This window comes from Chanodichthys erythropterus, chromosome 24 (assembly GCF_024489055.1).
Source record: "Chanodichthys erythropterus isolate Z2021 chromosome 24, ASM2448905v1, whole genome shotgun sequence".
Classification (NCBI taxonomy): Eukaryota; Metazoa; Chordata; class Actinopteri; order Cypriniformes; family Xenocyprididae; genus Chanodichthys; species Chanodichthys erythropterus.
Window position 1 is genome coordinate 7,875,131 of NC_090244.1, and position 17,711 is coordinate 7,892,841.

General features: G+C 38.3%; 1 protein-coding gene across 4 annotated transcripts in view; it reads left to right on the forward strand.

Annotated features, from left to right (window-relative positions):
* The window catches only part of man2a2 (mannosidase, alpha, class 2A, member 2), a 38,392-nt gene extending 21,850 nt beyond the window's left edge, over nt 1-16,542 (forward strand). For 2 of the 4 annotated variants that reach the window (XM_067379122.1, XM_067379121.1), the window contains exons 10-24: nt 286-463; nt 731-933; nt 2,788-2,970; nt 3,132-3,246; nt 3,327-3,394; nt 3,482-3,647; nt 3,729-3,965; nt 5,602-5,724; nt 5,813-5,927; nt 6,045-6,178; nt 6,367-6,508; nt 7,829-7,962; nt 11,466-11,660; nt 11,849-11,962; nt 14,189-16,541. In XM_067379122.1, the coding sequence (XP_067235223.1) occupies nt 286-463; nt 731-933; nt 2,788-2,970; nt 3,132-3,246; nt 3,327-3,394; nt 3,482-3,647; nt 3,729-3,965; nt 5,602-5,724; nt 5,813-5,927; nt 6,045-6,178; nt 6,367-6,508; nt 7,829-7,962; nt 11,466-11,660; nt 11,849-11,962; nt 14,189-14,341 (2,260 nt within the window). In that variant the 3' untranslated portion in view covers nt 14,342-16,541. Of the gene's footprint in view, nt 1-285; nt 464-730; nt 934-2,787; nt 2,971-3,131; nt 3,247-3,326; nt 3,395-3,481; nt 3,648-3,728; nt 3,966-5,601; nt 5,725-5,812; nt 5,928-6,044; nt 6,179-6,366; nt 6,509-7,828; nt 7,963-10,659; nt 11,349-11,465; nt 11,661-11,848; nt 11,963-14,188 lie in introns of those variants that run through there. The other 2 variants (XM_067379124.1, XM_067379123.1) reach the window with 2 other exon arrangements.
* Nucleotides 16,543-17,711: the final 1,169 nt, after the last annotated feature.

Sequence of the window (17,711 nt, forward strand, 5' to 3'; positions counted from 1 at the left end):
TTTGTGTATAAATATTTTTAATTATTCTCTGGTGAATTGAAAGTTCAAAGCATTTATTTGAAACGGGAATCTTTTGTTACATTATAAATGTATTTACTGTCCCTTTTGATTTAATGCTTCCTTGCTGAATAAAAGTATACATTTCTTTATTTAAACATCTACTGAGCCCAAACATATCGATTTTAAGTCTGTTTAATGCTTAAATTGTTTAAATTGATTGATAGCCTTAATAATAAAAAAAACAATCCAGTGGATTTACTTTATATTTGACATTTTCTGTTTCAGAGCTGGGGTTCTGCTTGATCAATACCGTAAAAAATCCAAGCTGTTCCGTAGTAAAGTGTTGCTGGTTCCTCTGGGGGACGACTTCCGCTATGATAAAGCATTAGAGTGGGACCAGCAGTACTTCAACTACCAGAAACTGTTCGATTACATGAATTCCCACCCAGAAATGCATGTAAAGGTACGTTTACAGATAAACATGGAGCTTCTGACCCATCTATCGATACAAAACTACAATAACTGTCTGTATGTTTGTCAGGAGGATGATTTAATTAGGTGTAGATCTATTTTTTTTTCTGTTACAAAAAAGCTCTTTCATCATTGATGCACAACTAGGAATAATTTAAATGAATAATTTAAGTTGTTTGTGAGAGAAGATTTTTTTGATTCTGGAAAATGCGTAATAATTAATAGGAATTGCCCTAAATGTAAATCTCTGTGTTCTCAGGCCCAGTTTGCAACGCTGACAGACTACTTTAATGCGGTGTACAAGGCTAATGGAGTTTCCCAGGGGACGAGACCACCCGATTACCCTGTGCTGAGCGGAGACTTTTTCGCCTATGCAGACAGAGAGGACCATTACTGGAGTGGATACTACACCTCACGTCCTTTCTACAAAAACCTGGACCGTGTGTTAGAGTCTCACCTACGGTTAGTCGGAGAAACATTCAGCTTATGTCTAATATATCACTGTTAATGGATGAAAAGAAATTGATTTAGCAAGGGGTGAATGTTATATCGGTACAGTAGTTAGTAGCTTATATACACAGACTGGCCACTTTATTTAGGTACACTTTACTTGGACCCCCTTTTGCCTTCAGAACTTCCTTTATTCTTCATGGCATTGATTCAACAAGGTGCTGGAAATATTCCTCAGAGATTTTTGGTAACATCACACAGTTGCTGCAGATTTTTCGGTTGCGCATCCATAAGTTAGCATACACTTGCTGTCTCGTAAAACGTTCCAAAATGTAAACATCTGGGAGAAAGAGAAGAGCAGATATATGGATAAATCTGAAAAAGCGTGACAACGTGAAAGAGAGCTCAGTTCAGTTAAATGTTTTTCAAATCTTCTATTGTATTGTTGAATTGTAGCCTAAGTTTCAAAAATGCCATGTGATTGGCTGATTAGGTATTTGTGTTAACAAGCAGTTGAACAGATGTACCTAATAAAGTGACCATTGATATTTAAAGGGTTAGTTCAGCCAAAAATTATTAATTACTGTCATTAATTACTCTCCTTCATGTTGTTCCAAACCTGTAAGACCTTCATTCATCTTCAGAACACAAATTAAGATATTTTTGATGAAATCCGATGGCTCAGTGACGCCTGCATCGGCAGCAATAACACTCCCTTTTTCAATATCCAGAAAGCTACTAAAAACATATTTAAACAGTTCACGTGACTACAGTGGTTAAACCTTAATGTTATGAAGTGATGAGAATATTTTTTGTGCGCCAAAAATAACAAAATAGCAACTTTATTTAACAATATAGTAATGGGTGATTTCAAAGCACTGCTTTGAAGATGAATGAAGGACTTACAGATGTGGAACGACATGAAGGTGAGTGATAAATTACAGAATTTTCATTTTTGGGTGAACTAACCATTTAATTGTTCATGCTCATTTCCCTATTTTTACATATAGAGTACTTTTACCATCATTGAACGCTCACTTAAAGTTAACCTATTAAAAATGCTTATGATTTTATTACACTGTTAAATGTAATCTTTAGCAAATCCTATATTAATATCCATTTTTTAACTGTACATTATAATGTTGCGATGCCTAAATTCACTTGTAGCATTTAAAATGTTTGTATTTGTTTTATTTTTAATTTAAAAACATTTATTAAAAAATTATTGATTTATTATTGATTAACTATTACTTATTAATAGCAGCTATTTATTGGTTTATGGCTATAACATGAAAATATTTGTGTTTATCCTTACTGGGCAACATTTTAATAAAATTGAATTTTAATCAGTGCACAGTGTTTACTTTTTTTCACAGAAATCAAACTACAGATGGTTCATTTATAATTGTGCAAATTAAGCGGGGACTGAAGAGCATTTTTACATAAAGCTGTTATTTAACACATTATTAACAATTCAACAAGTAGCTTTCAGTCAAAATTTTGCTAACAATGTTTTGTGGAAACCTTTTAATTTTTAATTGGCAACACATTTAATTTCGCACTGACAAACTGCCATTGAGCTATTTAAATTTAATCCATTATTTTAGCAACTTTGAAAAGTGTCTGGTTTTATTTGGCAGGGATTCAATTATGCTTTATTCTCTGCTGTAGTTATTCTCCACGTGGGTGACATGTTTTTCTCCTGAACTAAACACGAGGCATTGCCTAATTACTGCTATTACTTGCTTTTTTAATTCTGTTATCATCGGTTTCTCAGCATGTCAAGTCTTGCGGTTTCCTTCAGTGTCATGCATTGTTGTATTTTAAAACTGAATGTTTGTTTGGTTTTGTGTTTGTTTCTTGTAGAGGGGCAGAAATTCTCTACAGTTTGGCGGTGGCTCACGTGAGGCGTGTAGGCATGGAAGGGCGTTACCCCATTTCAGATTACTCCCTCCTGACCGACGCCAGACGCAACATAGGGCTCTTCCAGCACCATGATGCCATCACGGGCACTGCCAAGGAGGCTGTTGTCATCGACTATGGAAACAGGTCTCTGGATAAAAGCTTGCAGATTTGATCCTCATTTACTGCCTGAGGATGTTTAGAGATCGAAGGAAGTGTCTCAGGGTGATATTTGTGAAATGAAGGGCATTGGATTGACGACTTTTGATTTGTAAGCGGTGCTTGATTCGCTGCTTTTTCCCCTGCAGGCTATTACGTTCTCTGGTCGGTCTGAAACGAGTGATCATTAATGCTGCGCACTTCCTGCTAATAAAGAATAAAGACATTTACCGCTTCTACCAGACAGAGCCTTTCTTAGAGACGGTGAGGAGCAGTGTTGGTTTTTACTAAAATCAGCCAATGTTTAAGAGACTGACCTTTGACCTGTGTCCATGTGATTGTAGGATGATAGACGCGCCACACAGGATTCTCTCCCACAGCGCACACTTATCGAGCTGGAATCTTCTCCCAGGTGAGATGCGTCATATTTTGAATGCTTCAAATGCAGCCATTTTTTTCGGTGTGTAGATATGATTTTCCTCATCTTCCTCTTTCTCAGGTATCTGGTGCTGTTTAACCCTGTCGAGCAGGAGCGTCTGTGTGTGGTCACCGTGCTGGTGAATTCGGCAAGAGTAAGGGTGCTCACAGAAGACGGGCAAACGTTACCGGTTCAGCTCAGCGCGCAGTGGATGTCCGCTGTCGAGATGAGTGGAGAGGTTTACCAGGTGTGTCCAATTGTGTTCATTTTCCTTGGAAGCATCTCGAATAATTCAGTCTTAATCCTACACGCTTGTTTCTTCCTTCAGGCCTCTTTCATGGCACGTCTCCCTGCTCTGGGATTGGCCATCTTCCACCTGTACGACTCTGCTGACTCCCCCATGACCCTGCGCTCTGAAACGCTGCTCAGGATACCGGGGCGGGGTCAGAGCATACGAAGTTTGGACCCTCTGCCTGTGCGATCGCAAACGGTAGACGCCCAACCGTTCTACATCCAGAGCCAGTCTCTCACTCTAGGCTTCTCTGGAACCACAGGCCTCTTGGAGGTGAGATGATTTTTTCATGCACTGCCTTTGTTTTAACTTACAGGAAATAGAAATTAACCAAAGCTGAGGGTAAAATGTGAAAAAGCCACAAGAAGTTTAGTGAATTCCCCTGCTTGTTATTGTGTGTGTGTAACATTTAAAACACCTTTACACCATTATCTGATTTGCATCATTCCTTAAAGTCCCCCTGTGGTCAAAATCAAGTTTTTAATGTTGTTTATATGTCTGTGTGGTGGTTTTAATATGCAATAGACCAACCATGTGCAAGTCAACACCATTGTTGTGTATTTTCTCCTTAAAAGTACCAATGAAATTGAAATTTCACAGTTTGAAATCGCTGGTGTTTCTGACGTCACAAACTAACCAGTCACGTCAGCGTTTGGGCGGGCTTTAGCATATCGTTAACTATGACCGCTCTGAAGCAAGGGAGTCTTAAGAGAAGCCATACCGGTATATTTTTCTGTTGATGGGAAAAATTGTGTACATTTAAAAATATAGCGGTGAATTATGTATATATATGTCTTTCTTCACTGATGTTCTGAGTTCAAAGCGTTTCTAAGGATACTGATTGTTAAAAGTCAGCTGTCTGACTCGTGAATGTGAACATGGATTATGCACTGATTGAATCAATGGCAAAATTCATTCTTAGTTAATTAATTCCCCTATGATTTTATATGAGAAGGGAAAAAAACAGAGATGTCCAATATATTGGTTATCTTGAAATGTTAAAAAAATATTTAATTCTATATATAGCTGACACTATATATTTGTCCATGCTCATTTCCCATATTTTTTTGCATATCTAAAAATGAATATCCTTTTTTTTTATACTGTACTTTACATTTATAATGTTGTGATGCATACATTCACTTGTAGCATTTAAAATGATTCATTATAGTTTGTTTTTATTTATTTTGGCAAAATAGTATATAATTTTAATATCAGCCAATTATCAGTTATCAGCCAGTATTAAAGATTTTTAATTTATTGACTACAGTCTATACTCAGCTGATTTTGGATATTTAATTGTGCTCTTTGGATCATTTAATGCTCTTTTTTACTTAAAAGTAGATAAATCTAGATTACTGTTAAATGTAATCTATAGCAAATCTCATAATGAATATCCATTTTTCATACTGTATAATGTTGTCATTGCCTAAATTAACTTTTTATAAGTTTTATAACATTTATAACTTTTAATTTTATTTTTAGTTTTAGACAAAATGGTAATGAATTTTAATATCAACCATTGTATGAATTATAATAATAAATGTAACAATAATTATCAGCTTGTCAGTATCAGCCAGAATTGTAATATCTGTGCATCACTAGAAAATATGGAAAATATATAAAAGGAAAGGGAAAAAATGTCCTGAAAATCAGCTCCACTGAGCAAATATCGCATGTTAATAAAAAAGGAAGTTACCACGCTCTGACATCAACAGTCTATTTTTATGTTTAGTCATCTGGACAAGTGTTGTTTTTTTCTTATTGGTTACCAAATGAAATGAAATGCATCCCTGTCCTATTTTTGTAGTACATATGCTGTTGTTTTAGAGTCTTGAGTCAGCAGATAAGTCTACAATGATTAATTCTCTCTCTCTCTCTTTTTCTCGCACACTCTTTTCTCCATCAGAGCATTCGACGTAAAGACGATCCCCAGGAGGTGAGGGTACAGATTCAGTTCCTTACATACGGAACTCGACCCTCCAAGGATAAGAGCGGGGCCTATCTCTTCCTGCCGGACGGAAATGCCAAGGTAGTCTCCCGTAGTCTTGACTGGGGTGAAAAACAATTTATCAAACAACGTGGGGTGAATTAACACCTTTCCTTCTGCTCGTTCTCAGCCCTATTCGCAGAGAGAAGCCCCTATAGTGCGTGTGGTGGAAGGTCCTCTCTTCGCTGAGGTTGTGGCACATTATCAACACTTCCAGCAGACGGTCCGCATTCATAATGTTCCAGGTACTCCCTCCAATCTTTAGACGTCCATCTGTTCTGCACACAAACACTACCGTGTAAGGACATCTTGCCCTGTCTGATTATTTATTCCTGACATCACTCTTTGTCTCTGTCGTTCAGGAGTTGATGGTCTTTCTCTGGACATTACCACCATGGTGGACATCAGAGATCAAAATAACAAGGAGCTGGCTATGCGGCTGGTTACCGACATCCAGAGCGGAGACACTTTCTACACAGACCTCAACGGCTTCCAGGTGAAGTTCACATGTCTACAAATTCGTAATGTGTCAGGTTCAAACAGATGTGGCACATCAAGCTGCGGAGTCTTTAAAATAATAAAATAAAGCATTATAATTAGAAGTTCATAATAGTTTGACCTAGACCCAGATTACTCAACTACCAGATAATCAAGCTAATGCTCCACGATTTCCCTCCTCTTCAGATCCAGCCTCGCCGGTACTTCCAGAAACTTCCACTGCAAGCTAATTTCTACCCCATGCCCACCATGGCATACATTCAGGACAGCCAGTACCGGCTCACGCTCCACGCGGCCCAGGCACTGGGTGTCAGCAGCCTGGCCAGCGGTGAGTTGGGTTCGCAAATACTGATGTTACAGTAATCCATGCCAAATCCATGCCTTGCACAATATATATCAGCTTTATTCAGCCCATTCATCCATCATAAAAGTAATCCATAAAAGTAATCCATAGGCCTTATTAAGCAAAGCAATGGGTTTTTGTAAGAAAAATATACATATTTAAAACTTTATAAACTATAATAACCAGCTTCCGACAAACATCCGTACACAAGTTGAGGTACGGCAGAAGCATCGGCTCTGATGCAACATATGGCTTAGGATGTAGGAGTAGGTTCAAATAAATAGGGCTGGACAACAATCTCAGGGTCCTCTACTCTTATATCGAAATCCTCCGACATTTCTTTTTAAAAATTCTCGTTTTAGTCTTCTAATTCGTGACCGGTGTTTTGCTTTGCTCGATCCCCTGTGATCCATTCGTCAATACGTCATGCATGGGGTCAGAGGTTACTCTTCTTCCGTAAGGTGACTTGCATAGGAATGTTTGCCGGAAAATGGTTATTATAGTTGTTGTAAATATGGATAATTTTTGTACAAAAACTCATCGCTTCAGAAGGCCTTTGGGCCGTATGGATTACTTTTATGATGGATGCATTTTTTTGGGGCTATAAAATTGCGAGCGCCATTCACTACAATTATAAAGCTTTGAAGAGGCAGGATATTTTTAATATGGATGGTTTTTGGATGGCTTGAGGGTGAAGAGGGATAATTTTCATTTTTGGGTGAACTCTTTAAATCAATCTTGCACAATATTTGATAAATTTTTTTTTTTTTTTTTTTTTAAATACAAAAACCTAATTAAACTACTTTAATTGGATATTATTTACATAAACTTTAAAATCACAGCATGTTGCTCAAATTTTTAATTGGCTTATTAATATTAATTAGGTTACATGACTTGATGCTTCAGGAAGGTTACTAAGCAACAAAAACATATGTAAATTAATATTGAGCAGGATTTTACACTTTTTACACCTGTGTACCAAATCAAGGTGCCAATACTGTTGAAAAACTTGCCTCATTATGCTGTTTTCAATTTAGTATCGACTTAGTACCGAAAAACCAGTACTTTTTAGATCCATAGCGGTGAGTTCTTAGCAGGATGGAACATGAATCAGGGACTGAGACAGAAGGGAGGTGGAAAACACTAACAGTAGGACACAGCGCTCTGGTTCTGTATTGATTTGATGCAATGTATCCAATAATGAAGATGAAGTGAGTGTATTGTCTAATGCCTTGCCTCGCTCTATCGTATTATCCTCCTCTCCCTCTTCATCTTTCCCTCTTATACACTTTCCATCTTCTACAGGTCAGCTGGAGGTGATACTAGACCGCAGACTGATGCAAGACGATAACAGGGGTTTAGGGCAGGGCCTGAAGGACAACAAACGAACGGCCAACCGTTTCCGCCTTCTGCTGGAGAGGAGGAGCAGCAGTGGAAATGTGAGTTCTGATTGGACAAAGATATGAAGGAAATGTCAAACTCAAACTTTGGATTAGTACACAATTATTCTAACCAAAAACCACCAACTGACTGATGTAAATTAAAATTACATTTAAGAATAGGGTTGGGTATTGAGAACCGGTTTCTTTTTAGAATCAGTTCCAAATTTCCAAGAACCGGTGATTGGGTAAGACACACACATTTCGATTCCACTTAATGATTCCTGTGTGCGCATTTTAATGTGATTTTAAACCATTCAAGCGCAAGAAGATGTGAAAGAGAGGTCAATACGGCTGTTGAGTGCTGTTCCTCTCAAATAATGCACAAATACTGAAATACTGTCTTTCTGCACTCAAACAGACAAATATACACAAAATTATGTCAAAATATCCTCGTAAACACAGTCGGTTTTGTCTTAAATGAACGTAAATGGTTGTAGAAAGAAAACACGTGTAACAGTGTTGGATCCATGCATTCGGTCTTAAGGTGACAGCAGCCTAATAAACCTGCTGCCATCTGTCATTAAAGCTGCTGTCCGTAACTTTTTGGGGTTAAAAATGATCCAGAATCAATTTTTGAGCAACCAGCCAATGTTCAAAACTATCTTCTTACCTTAGCCCGATTCACAACGGTAAGCTTGTAATAATGTTTTATAATTTGAGTGGTACTGGTGGGTTTCCGTGGTAAATTTGAGCATGCAGCAGTTCGTCTTTGCATCATTACGCCACGTCTGTTTGCACAAAGAACGAGTCCCAGCTAATAGGCTATATCATGTAATCCAGAAAGGTCCAAATGACAACCATCAGTGACAACTGGAGATTCACCCGTAGTCAAAAGCAAAAGACTTGTTGACTGTGGAGTGGCTACAGAAATTGAAATCTACAGGTAATGCTAATACACACTAAATACACAGTCACGCAATGCGGATGTCGTTAACATTTAACAATTTGAGAATAAAGTATAACAATAATAATTTGCACGGTTTGACATGATCCGAGCTAAGCAATCATTAGATTTAATCACCACTGGCAGCATGATTTATGGTAATAGTTTTTTTTTTCAAAGTTGGTCAGAACAAAAGTGGCAGACATGTTGCTTGTTCAGATGACATTTTCCGATTTAAATTCTTATTTTGGTCAGAGTTCCAAGACTACAATCTGTGATTCTGAAGTACAGTATCCACACCAGTGTGGTGACTGACAGCAAACATCAGATTCATCCGCCGTGCTGATGCACAACCCACATAAAGATAATTCCGCAAATAACCGCAATTGCAGGTTTCAAACAGAGATGGCGACAAAGAGGCAAAACTTACAGACTGCAGCTTTAATGTAAATCAAATAACAAAAGAAATAGAAAATCATTCACTGATCTTGACTGAATAAATTTTGTAACTTTAATAAGGATTAATCTGTATTTTATTTATAAAAAGAAAATTATCCAGTGTTATTTTACCAGTTATATTTACAGTATTTGTATTTCTAATTTGTTTATTTGTTCTTATTTTATTACTGTTTACTCATCTTTAATAATGTTTGAAATTTATATTAGTGTAGTTTGTATTTTTGTTAAAAACATAGAGCCAAAAGTTCCTAGTGTAAGTGGTCTGAAAGCTGCTGATTTCTGTTCATGATATTTAGCTTCTAAATGTTTGACTTTTTTTTTTTTTCTACCTTATTGGAATTGAAACTTGGAATCGATAACAACCGGAATCAATAAGCAGAATTGGAATTGCTAAAATTCAAACGATACCCAACTCTATTTAAGAATCTTAATTAATAACAGTAGTTAAAAATTAGATACTGAACACAGAGTTTACTTGCTACTAAGTGCCTCAAACTAAACTAAATATGTATTTTAAGAATTAGATGACAAAAACAATTTCTAGTTGTTCCTCGAACTTTAGGTTATTACACTCTACTTAGACAGGAAGCCTTTGCCTGGCAGACATGTAAAGCAGCTTATCACACAGAATAAATTAAATTAAATGAAAATATAATATCTTCTTTTAAAGTAAAAAAAAAAAAACTTTTTGCGGGTAGGGGTTAGTTTTGTTATTTGTTTTTTTCTATAATAATAATCAACGCTCAAACATTGATTGTTATTACAGCTTTACGCTCAAAGCTCAACATAGTTTACATGCTACTGGGTGCTAGATTAGCAAGTATTAGATGAGACAAACCATGACAGGTTCTTTTTCAGAAGTGCAGCCCAATACCTTTTTTTAATACAATTTTATTTCCTGGCTGACTGATAAAAACCTGTGTGCACTCACTGGCTTCAGTTGTGTATCAGTTGATTAATCTAATTGGAGCCTGCAATTTCGGCTTCACAAGAGAGATGTTGTTATGCATACCAAAACATGGGTGTCCTTTAGCAGTGTGAGCCGTATATAAACTCTAATTTCATTCAGCGGCCTGTAGGGGGCTCTCTATTGTTACTCATGAGAGCTTTGTGAAGGCTCCAGGGACACTGTGATTCTGAGGCTAGTGTCTAAAAGCTGGCAAGTGTGTAATAATAGTTAATGCGCTTTAGAGTTTTACACAGCGACTCAAATTGATTTAAATAATATATATTTTTATTCAAATCATGCTGTCGCCTGAAAGATTATAAATAATAAAGTGTCTTATATTGGATAATAATTTAGTAGGAATGGGCTTTAACAGAGCTCCCCCTTGTGTTTCCTTTCATTACAGCTCATCAGGCCCTCCTCATGCATTTTACTACCTCTTTTTGTTTTTTTTTGTTTCCTGTCTGTCTATCACTTATCATCATGTCTTTCTCTCCTCATGCATGCAGCCTGCTGGCTCCTATGCCAAAGTCACCAACATGATAAACAAAATCATTGCAGGTATTTTAGGAGACGGACAGCAAGAGGTAACATCAATGCAGTGGTGGAGAGTAGTGCTCTAGCAGTTTGAAGAGCCCTAGTTCAGCTTGTTACTATAGCAACAAGTGTCAGGTTTCCACCTGGATTAAGAGGCTAAAGGTCGTTGCCTGTCCGCTATCTATACCTCTGCTGCTGATCCCCTAAACCTTTTATTCATCTTATTTTTAATGTAAAAGCAGGCAAGGCCATTGCTAACTTGAATGAGCAAGTATTCACATTCAAGAAGCCTTCCAGGTATTTTACTTGTAGAAAAACTGTCCGTTATGCTGCTTGTTATCATATTTTAACACACTGGTTTGTAGCACAAACTGAATTATTGTTACCGCACTTTGTTATTCTTCTAGTTACGTGCCTATAGTGGCTAATTGAATCGGAAGTCTCACATATTCAAAGAAAATAGCTTGCTTTCGCATTAAAAAATAAGGTGGATCATATAACAGGCAGTAGATCAGTAGTATGTAGAGGCAGAATCTGAACTGAGCTCATCTCAAATAGTGACCCCAAAAAGTGTCCAAATTCTTTTTGCGGTCACGGTATGTTACGTGAAGGTAAGTGCACTTTCATCAAGTCGTTTTACTTGTGTGTTTCCTGATGCACGTCTTTGTCCTCCAGCCGGTGGACAGCAGACCGGTCAGCTTCCCGTCACTGCTCAGTCACATGACCTCCACCATCCTGAACCACGAGGTGCTGGCACTGCCTGTGTTGCCCAGGAAACATGGCGTGCCACCCATGCGTACCTTTGCTCCATTGGCTGGCACCCTGCCCTGTGACTTCCACCTGCTGAACCTCAGGAGCATCCAAAGCCTGGTAAATGAGAGTCCTGGGAAAAAAAGTGTGTCTGTATTGATTTCACCTGCTGAGCAACTGATGAGGACTTGGAAAAATAATCACACTTTAAGTGTTTGAGATCTTGCGGTCTGGTGGTTTTATTGTGGGTGTGTTTGGTGGGAGATTTATTTTCATCGACATTTATTTCATATCGTTTCATTTATCAGCAGGACGCTCACTCTCCATCTCCCCATACGGCTCTGCTCCTCCATCGACTGGGCCTGGACTGTGGTCTGGAGGCCCAGAATCCTGGTTTTAACTGCTCCACCACACAAGGCCAGGTCAGTGTCCTTAGAGAGAACTAGTTTAACTAATTGATTCAAAATAATGAGCACACACACATTCTTGTAGATCTATACTTGTGAGGACATACACTGACACACAGTGTTACTTTTAAAAGTAATGCAATATAATATAAAACTGCCTTAATTACTTTTAATGAAATGTAATGTTACATTACTTTTGCTTTGGGCTTGCTTGTTTGTTTAATAATAACAAAAAAAGTTATATTTTTGGCAAATGTTAAGGCCCTTTCACACCAAAAGTGAAATGAATAAACCTCAGACTGAAGGAAAAACATATTTACACCTGTACAGTACAGGGCACAACTTAAACCTTTCAGCTTTGCTGCCATTCTGGATTAAAGAAGAATAGGATACAGGAGATGGAAGTTCAAGGTTATTTCTAAATCTAATCTAAAGTCATTTTATTATTGTATGGTTGAATTGGATCATTGGTTAATAAAGTGAGATTAAATGCATAAAGTATATCTGTCTAATTTAATATAGTTAATTATTAAAGGTTTGTATAAAAATCTTAGATTGCATTTCATTGTTTTTATTCATTTTGAGGAATAATGTTTTTGTGCAAGTGAGATGAGAAAATACATGTTCACATTTAGTCTAGAACTACAATAACCATCATGTTCACACAGCGCACACAACACCTCTGAAAATGTAACTTAGATATTTTGTTGTAAATTCAAAAGTAATGCATTACTTTACTAGTTACTTGAAAAAGTAATCTGATTACATAACTCAAGTTACTTCTTATGTGTTACCTCCAACACTGTTGACACAATGAAATCTCTAGCTCCTTACCCTAACCTTACTCATCACAACACAGTGTCCTAAACAGACATGATGCAATAAAATTCCAGCGACAAACAATTTTTCAGTCCATACCAGACGCGACGCGACTATGAGATGCGATTAAAGTCAATCAAAAACCACAGCCAATCAGAAGAGCGTGTGGGCAGGCTCTCGCTGCAAGTTCCCGGTACTCGGATAAGCACACAATCAAATTCATGAATATTAAACCATTTTAACATTATTAAAAATACAAACTGAGTTATTGAAACAAATTACTTCGAATAAAAGATATTCAAACTCACATTAGACACTTTTAACATTAAATAAAGCACATAAACAGTACCTGAGATTATCTTTGCCATACTTTGTGTTGTTGTTCCAGCTGCGACGTCGCAGAAAAATAGAAACAGTTTCCAAAATAGAATCGTCATGTTGCCATCATGGCTAGTAAGGGCAAAAACTCTTATCTTCTAATGATCTTTTATCTTTTTTCCTTTTATCCTTTACCTTTTTATCGAATCACGGTGTCACATCTGGTTAGGACACGGTCTAAGTACCTAACCTGAACCCTGACTCTAAGGCCGTGTGTCCACCAAAGCGTTTTTTCCAGCTGCTAGCGTACTTTTTCAATTGTTTTCAATGGGAGCGCCGTGTTTTTTATACGCCAGGAGCCTAACGAGGCACTGAGCGTCTTTTTCACGCTCAAGCGCTGAGAGCTCGGCGTTTTTTACTGGTCGCCTCGAGTTGAAGAAAGTTCAACTTTGAGTAAAACTCTGCGCTCATCACTGTCACTTTTTAGCCAGCTGTCCAATCAGAGTGGAGGAGGGGCAGGACAAATACTACACCGGCCAACCGTCACAACATTCTTGCTTTACAACAACATCAACAAACAGAGAATGGAACAAAACGGATGAGAAATTAATATTGCTGCTCTCCGAAAATACATAGCAAAGTAATTTCACATTGTGTCAACATTTTAAGTCTGAAACAAATGACCTGCAAAATCAGTTATAAGTAACAGTGCCGCAGATATTCCGTATCATAGCAACAAAGCGTCTCAACGGAAAAAAACGCTGCGCTGCAGAAGCGCTCTCAGGCGCTCACAGACGGGCATTTTAAGCAGAGCGCCTAGCGCCTTTGGACACACGGCCTAAACCTACCCTTAACCTTAAGTCTTGACCCCCAAACCGGCCTTTAAAGGGGTCTCAGAAATTGAGGACTGGCCAAAAAGTCCTCACTTTACTCTTTGTCCACACTCCTTTGTCTAAAACTCAAACCGGTCCTCACAAAGTACTAGTACATACACACACACACACACACACAGATATATATGTGTGTGTGTGTGTGGATGCATGAGGGTCTGATAAAGGCTATATTTAGTCATTCTTAATCGGAGTCTCTGATCTTTCTTCCTAGCTCTCCATTTCTGGCCTGTTCCGTGGGCTGGATCTCCAGCTCCTGCAGCCCATGTCTTTGTCTCTGATGCACTCTCAGCCTCCGCTCTCTAACGACTCCTCCATCAATCTGGAGCCAATGGAGATCTCCGCCTACAAGCTCAAGCTGTGCTAGAGTGATGTTGCAGCAGAACCGGGCTCTCCGTGTGGACCCTCGGAACCTGTGCTAAAGCAGAGAACCACAGCTGGATGAGCAGAAGACTCTTTCGGAGATCGTTTATCCAGACTTAACGTATCTGAATCAACACGAAGGCGCTAACTAAACCCTCAAAACGGGGGGAAAAACATGAGGATGAGAGCGTTCCAGCCAAAGTCATATTTGGTAGCCGGTCCGGGTGCTGAGATAAGAATGTCCGGGCTTCTTTTTTTTTTTTTGTGAGATTTTATCAGTCAGAGCGGTAATCGGTCAACATCTTTTTATTCCAGCAGCTGACCGTTATTTTTAGCTATGTTGTCTTGTTTTTTTCCCTTTTGTCTTTGGCTGGAACTGCTGACCATTTCACATTCTTTATAATCATGCTGTCATCCCTCGAGTCCGTACTGTATGTAAATATCTCAAATTACATTCACAACTGGATCTATACAAAACTGTGGGACTCAGTGCAATATGTGAAGCTTCTCTTGCTGCTTTGTTTCTCCATTTTATTTGTTTTCTACTCCTAAAGCCTTGGAAGCTACGCTTGAATCTGTGTCACTGTCGTTTGAGCTCACGCAGTTCTTTATTCTCTACGGTGGACAGTTCTGCCTACGCTCAACGGCCACATGTTTTTTTTTTTTCTATGAATGTCAATCACCACGCTCGGCCTGCGAAGGCTGTCAGTGCTGTAACAGACGCGGCATTTACAGCTCTCTTTCTTTCAGGATGGCTCGCAACACTTCGTTGACAGCAGAAGACATCCACTATCCAACAGTGGTCAGGTCTTCAGATGGCTTCTTCATTGGTTGTTTTTTTTAATAGGTCAAATCACACAGTGAGAGTTTTACGATCTTTTTCATTCCTTTTCCTTTGTGCTTTCTGTTAATGAATAAAGCTGCTTAATAAGCTAGCTGTTTATCTGCAACACATTTTTGTTATTTTTACCATTTTCCATAATGTGTTACTTGGCATAGCAACAAGCCGCAGAATGTGCGTTTATATTTTGTCATATTATATGCAGGTTTGAGCCGTATTTTAATGCCGTTCTGGATCAGATGTTAAAGATATGCAGCATTTGTCTTATTAAGACCTAGATCAGTCTTTGAGCTTATTCGGATATTGATATATTCGCTTGATATACCTTCTCACAGTATTTTCAGGTAAAGGTACCAGTGCGGGTAGTGACGGGTTCCTTTTGGTCAGATTTAGCCAATTTCCCACATGAAAATGCATTTAGGCCTTATCTCGCTGTAGGAAACCCATCCGTAATGTGTAGCAGAGCCATCTCAGTCGTCTCTTCTGGCTTTTGTCTGTCACCTTTGGTTTGCTTGAATCTGACAATTCTGAACATGAAAATGCTGTCTGTCCATCAACCTATTGTGTCGTCTCGTGTCTTGCCTGTCTCTGTCTGATCCTGGAAAATCTGTACTGTCTCTGATTTAAATTACAGAAAAATATTCTCACTTCTCTGACTTTCAAGTCCAGCCCTGATTATCTCTCTGTAGTGCGCCCACGTCCATTTACATCAGTCAGACCATCAGCTGGCTTCTCCAGCTAATCAAGTTCCAGAAAAGCATCCTATCAGGAAGATAATTCCCCTCAGGAGGAACTCAGAGTACGGAGTGCCAAACGTCTGTCCGATTGCTTTGGAACAGATTTTGGCGCCCAACGCGGGGCACGCTTGCTATTCCAGAATGTTCTCCCCTCTGCAATTCGGTTTCTTCTGCTTCAAATTCTCTGTCTGTGCATTTCACTGCCATGCTTGTTTTTCCTATGCATATGCTTTCCATTCTGACAGATATCTTAGATGTCTTTTATTTGTGTTGTGTGTTCTGAGATGGAAAAGGTTTTCAGTTTCATTTTTTTCTTAAATGAAAGTGAATTGAGAGGTTAACTTATATAGTTTTTCTTTTTTTTTCTATTGAGAGTGTGTTCATAAATGACTCATACAAGCAAATGCAAAGACATTTAAGTGGACATTTAATAAAGATCACACTTGGAAAAAAAAAAAGTGATTCTTCGTGGTTGTGCACATTTTGGAGAGATATTTTGCACTGGTTTCCCGTTGTTGCCAGATGTCTTGTTGTGCTCTGAATCACAGACAGGGGGCAGTAGGGAGTTGTCTGCCATTTAATGTGGCTTAAATAGGAGGCGTGGGGTGTGAAATGTTGAGTTCAGTTAACAAAAGCCCACAAGAGATGTGGCTTTTTATATCTAAACAACCTCTGTGATAGCTGGGATATCGGGTACTGATTTACCAGCCTTTGGTGAGAGCTGGAAATACCACTGTCTTCTCACAGAGCTGACAGGTCTACTGAAGTTAGACTGGCCTTTATTGTTTGTGTATATATATATTTTTTTAGATGGCCTTTCATGCTCAGTTGAGACCAGATTTGGTTTCCTCCACAGCAGATGGGTTTGTGTGCTAAAAGGGCGACCTGCTCCCTGAGCCCATGCATTTGAGAAAGAAGTTATTCTTCTTAATATGTCTGAGGGCTGAGATGGCAATAAAACTCAATCTCGCCGCTGAGCGCTTTATTAAGATGAGAGAGGCGCTGATAAAGATGGAGACATTTTTGAGGGATTAGTTGAGACAAAAATGAAAATGCTGTCATTTATGCTCACCCTCATTTTTTCAGAATTCACATGACTTTCTTTCCCAGATGGAACGCAAAATGAAAAGAATGTCAAACCTGTACTTTTCCTACACAATGAACAAATAACAGTAACCATGGGCTGTCAAGCTGTGAAAATGACCAAAAAGCTCCAGAAAGTAGTTCATATGACTCCTCCGCTGTATTCTGAATCATTCTATGAGAAACAGAATGAAATTTAAGACATTATCCCCCAGTTTCACAGACAATGCTAAAGCTAATCCAAGACTAAAATGCATGTTTGAGCTGTTTTATCTGAAAGCAAATCACACTGACACATCCTAAATTACGTAAGTGCCATTGTTTTGTCTTAAGATACACACCAGTAATGTATTTTTTCCCCAACTTAAATATCCTAATTGAACTAAGGCCTAATCCTGGCTTAATCTAAACCCTGTTTGTGACACCAGGCCTAAAACCACTGAAAATAATGTATTCATAATAGTCATAAATGACAAAAAAATGTTTGATGTCAATGATTGGTCCTTGCATGTCTCTTAACCAAACACAATTTTTGAATATGTGAAAGTGAAAATGATATTCGAGAGATTTTTCACAAATAGATACCAATGGCCCGTTTACATCAACGATAACTATATAGTGTCTGCTCAATGTTCTTTTCATTATAAGTGCATGCTGTAGTTATGCCATTTACAGACCCATTCACATCAAAAATAATTATATAGCATCCACGT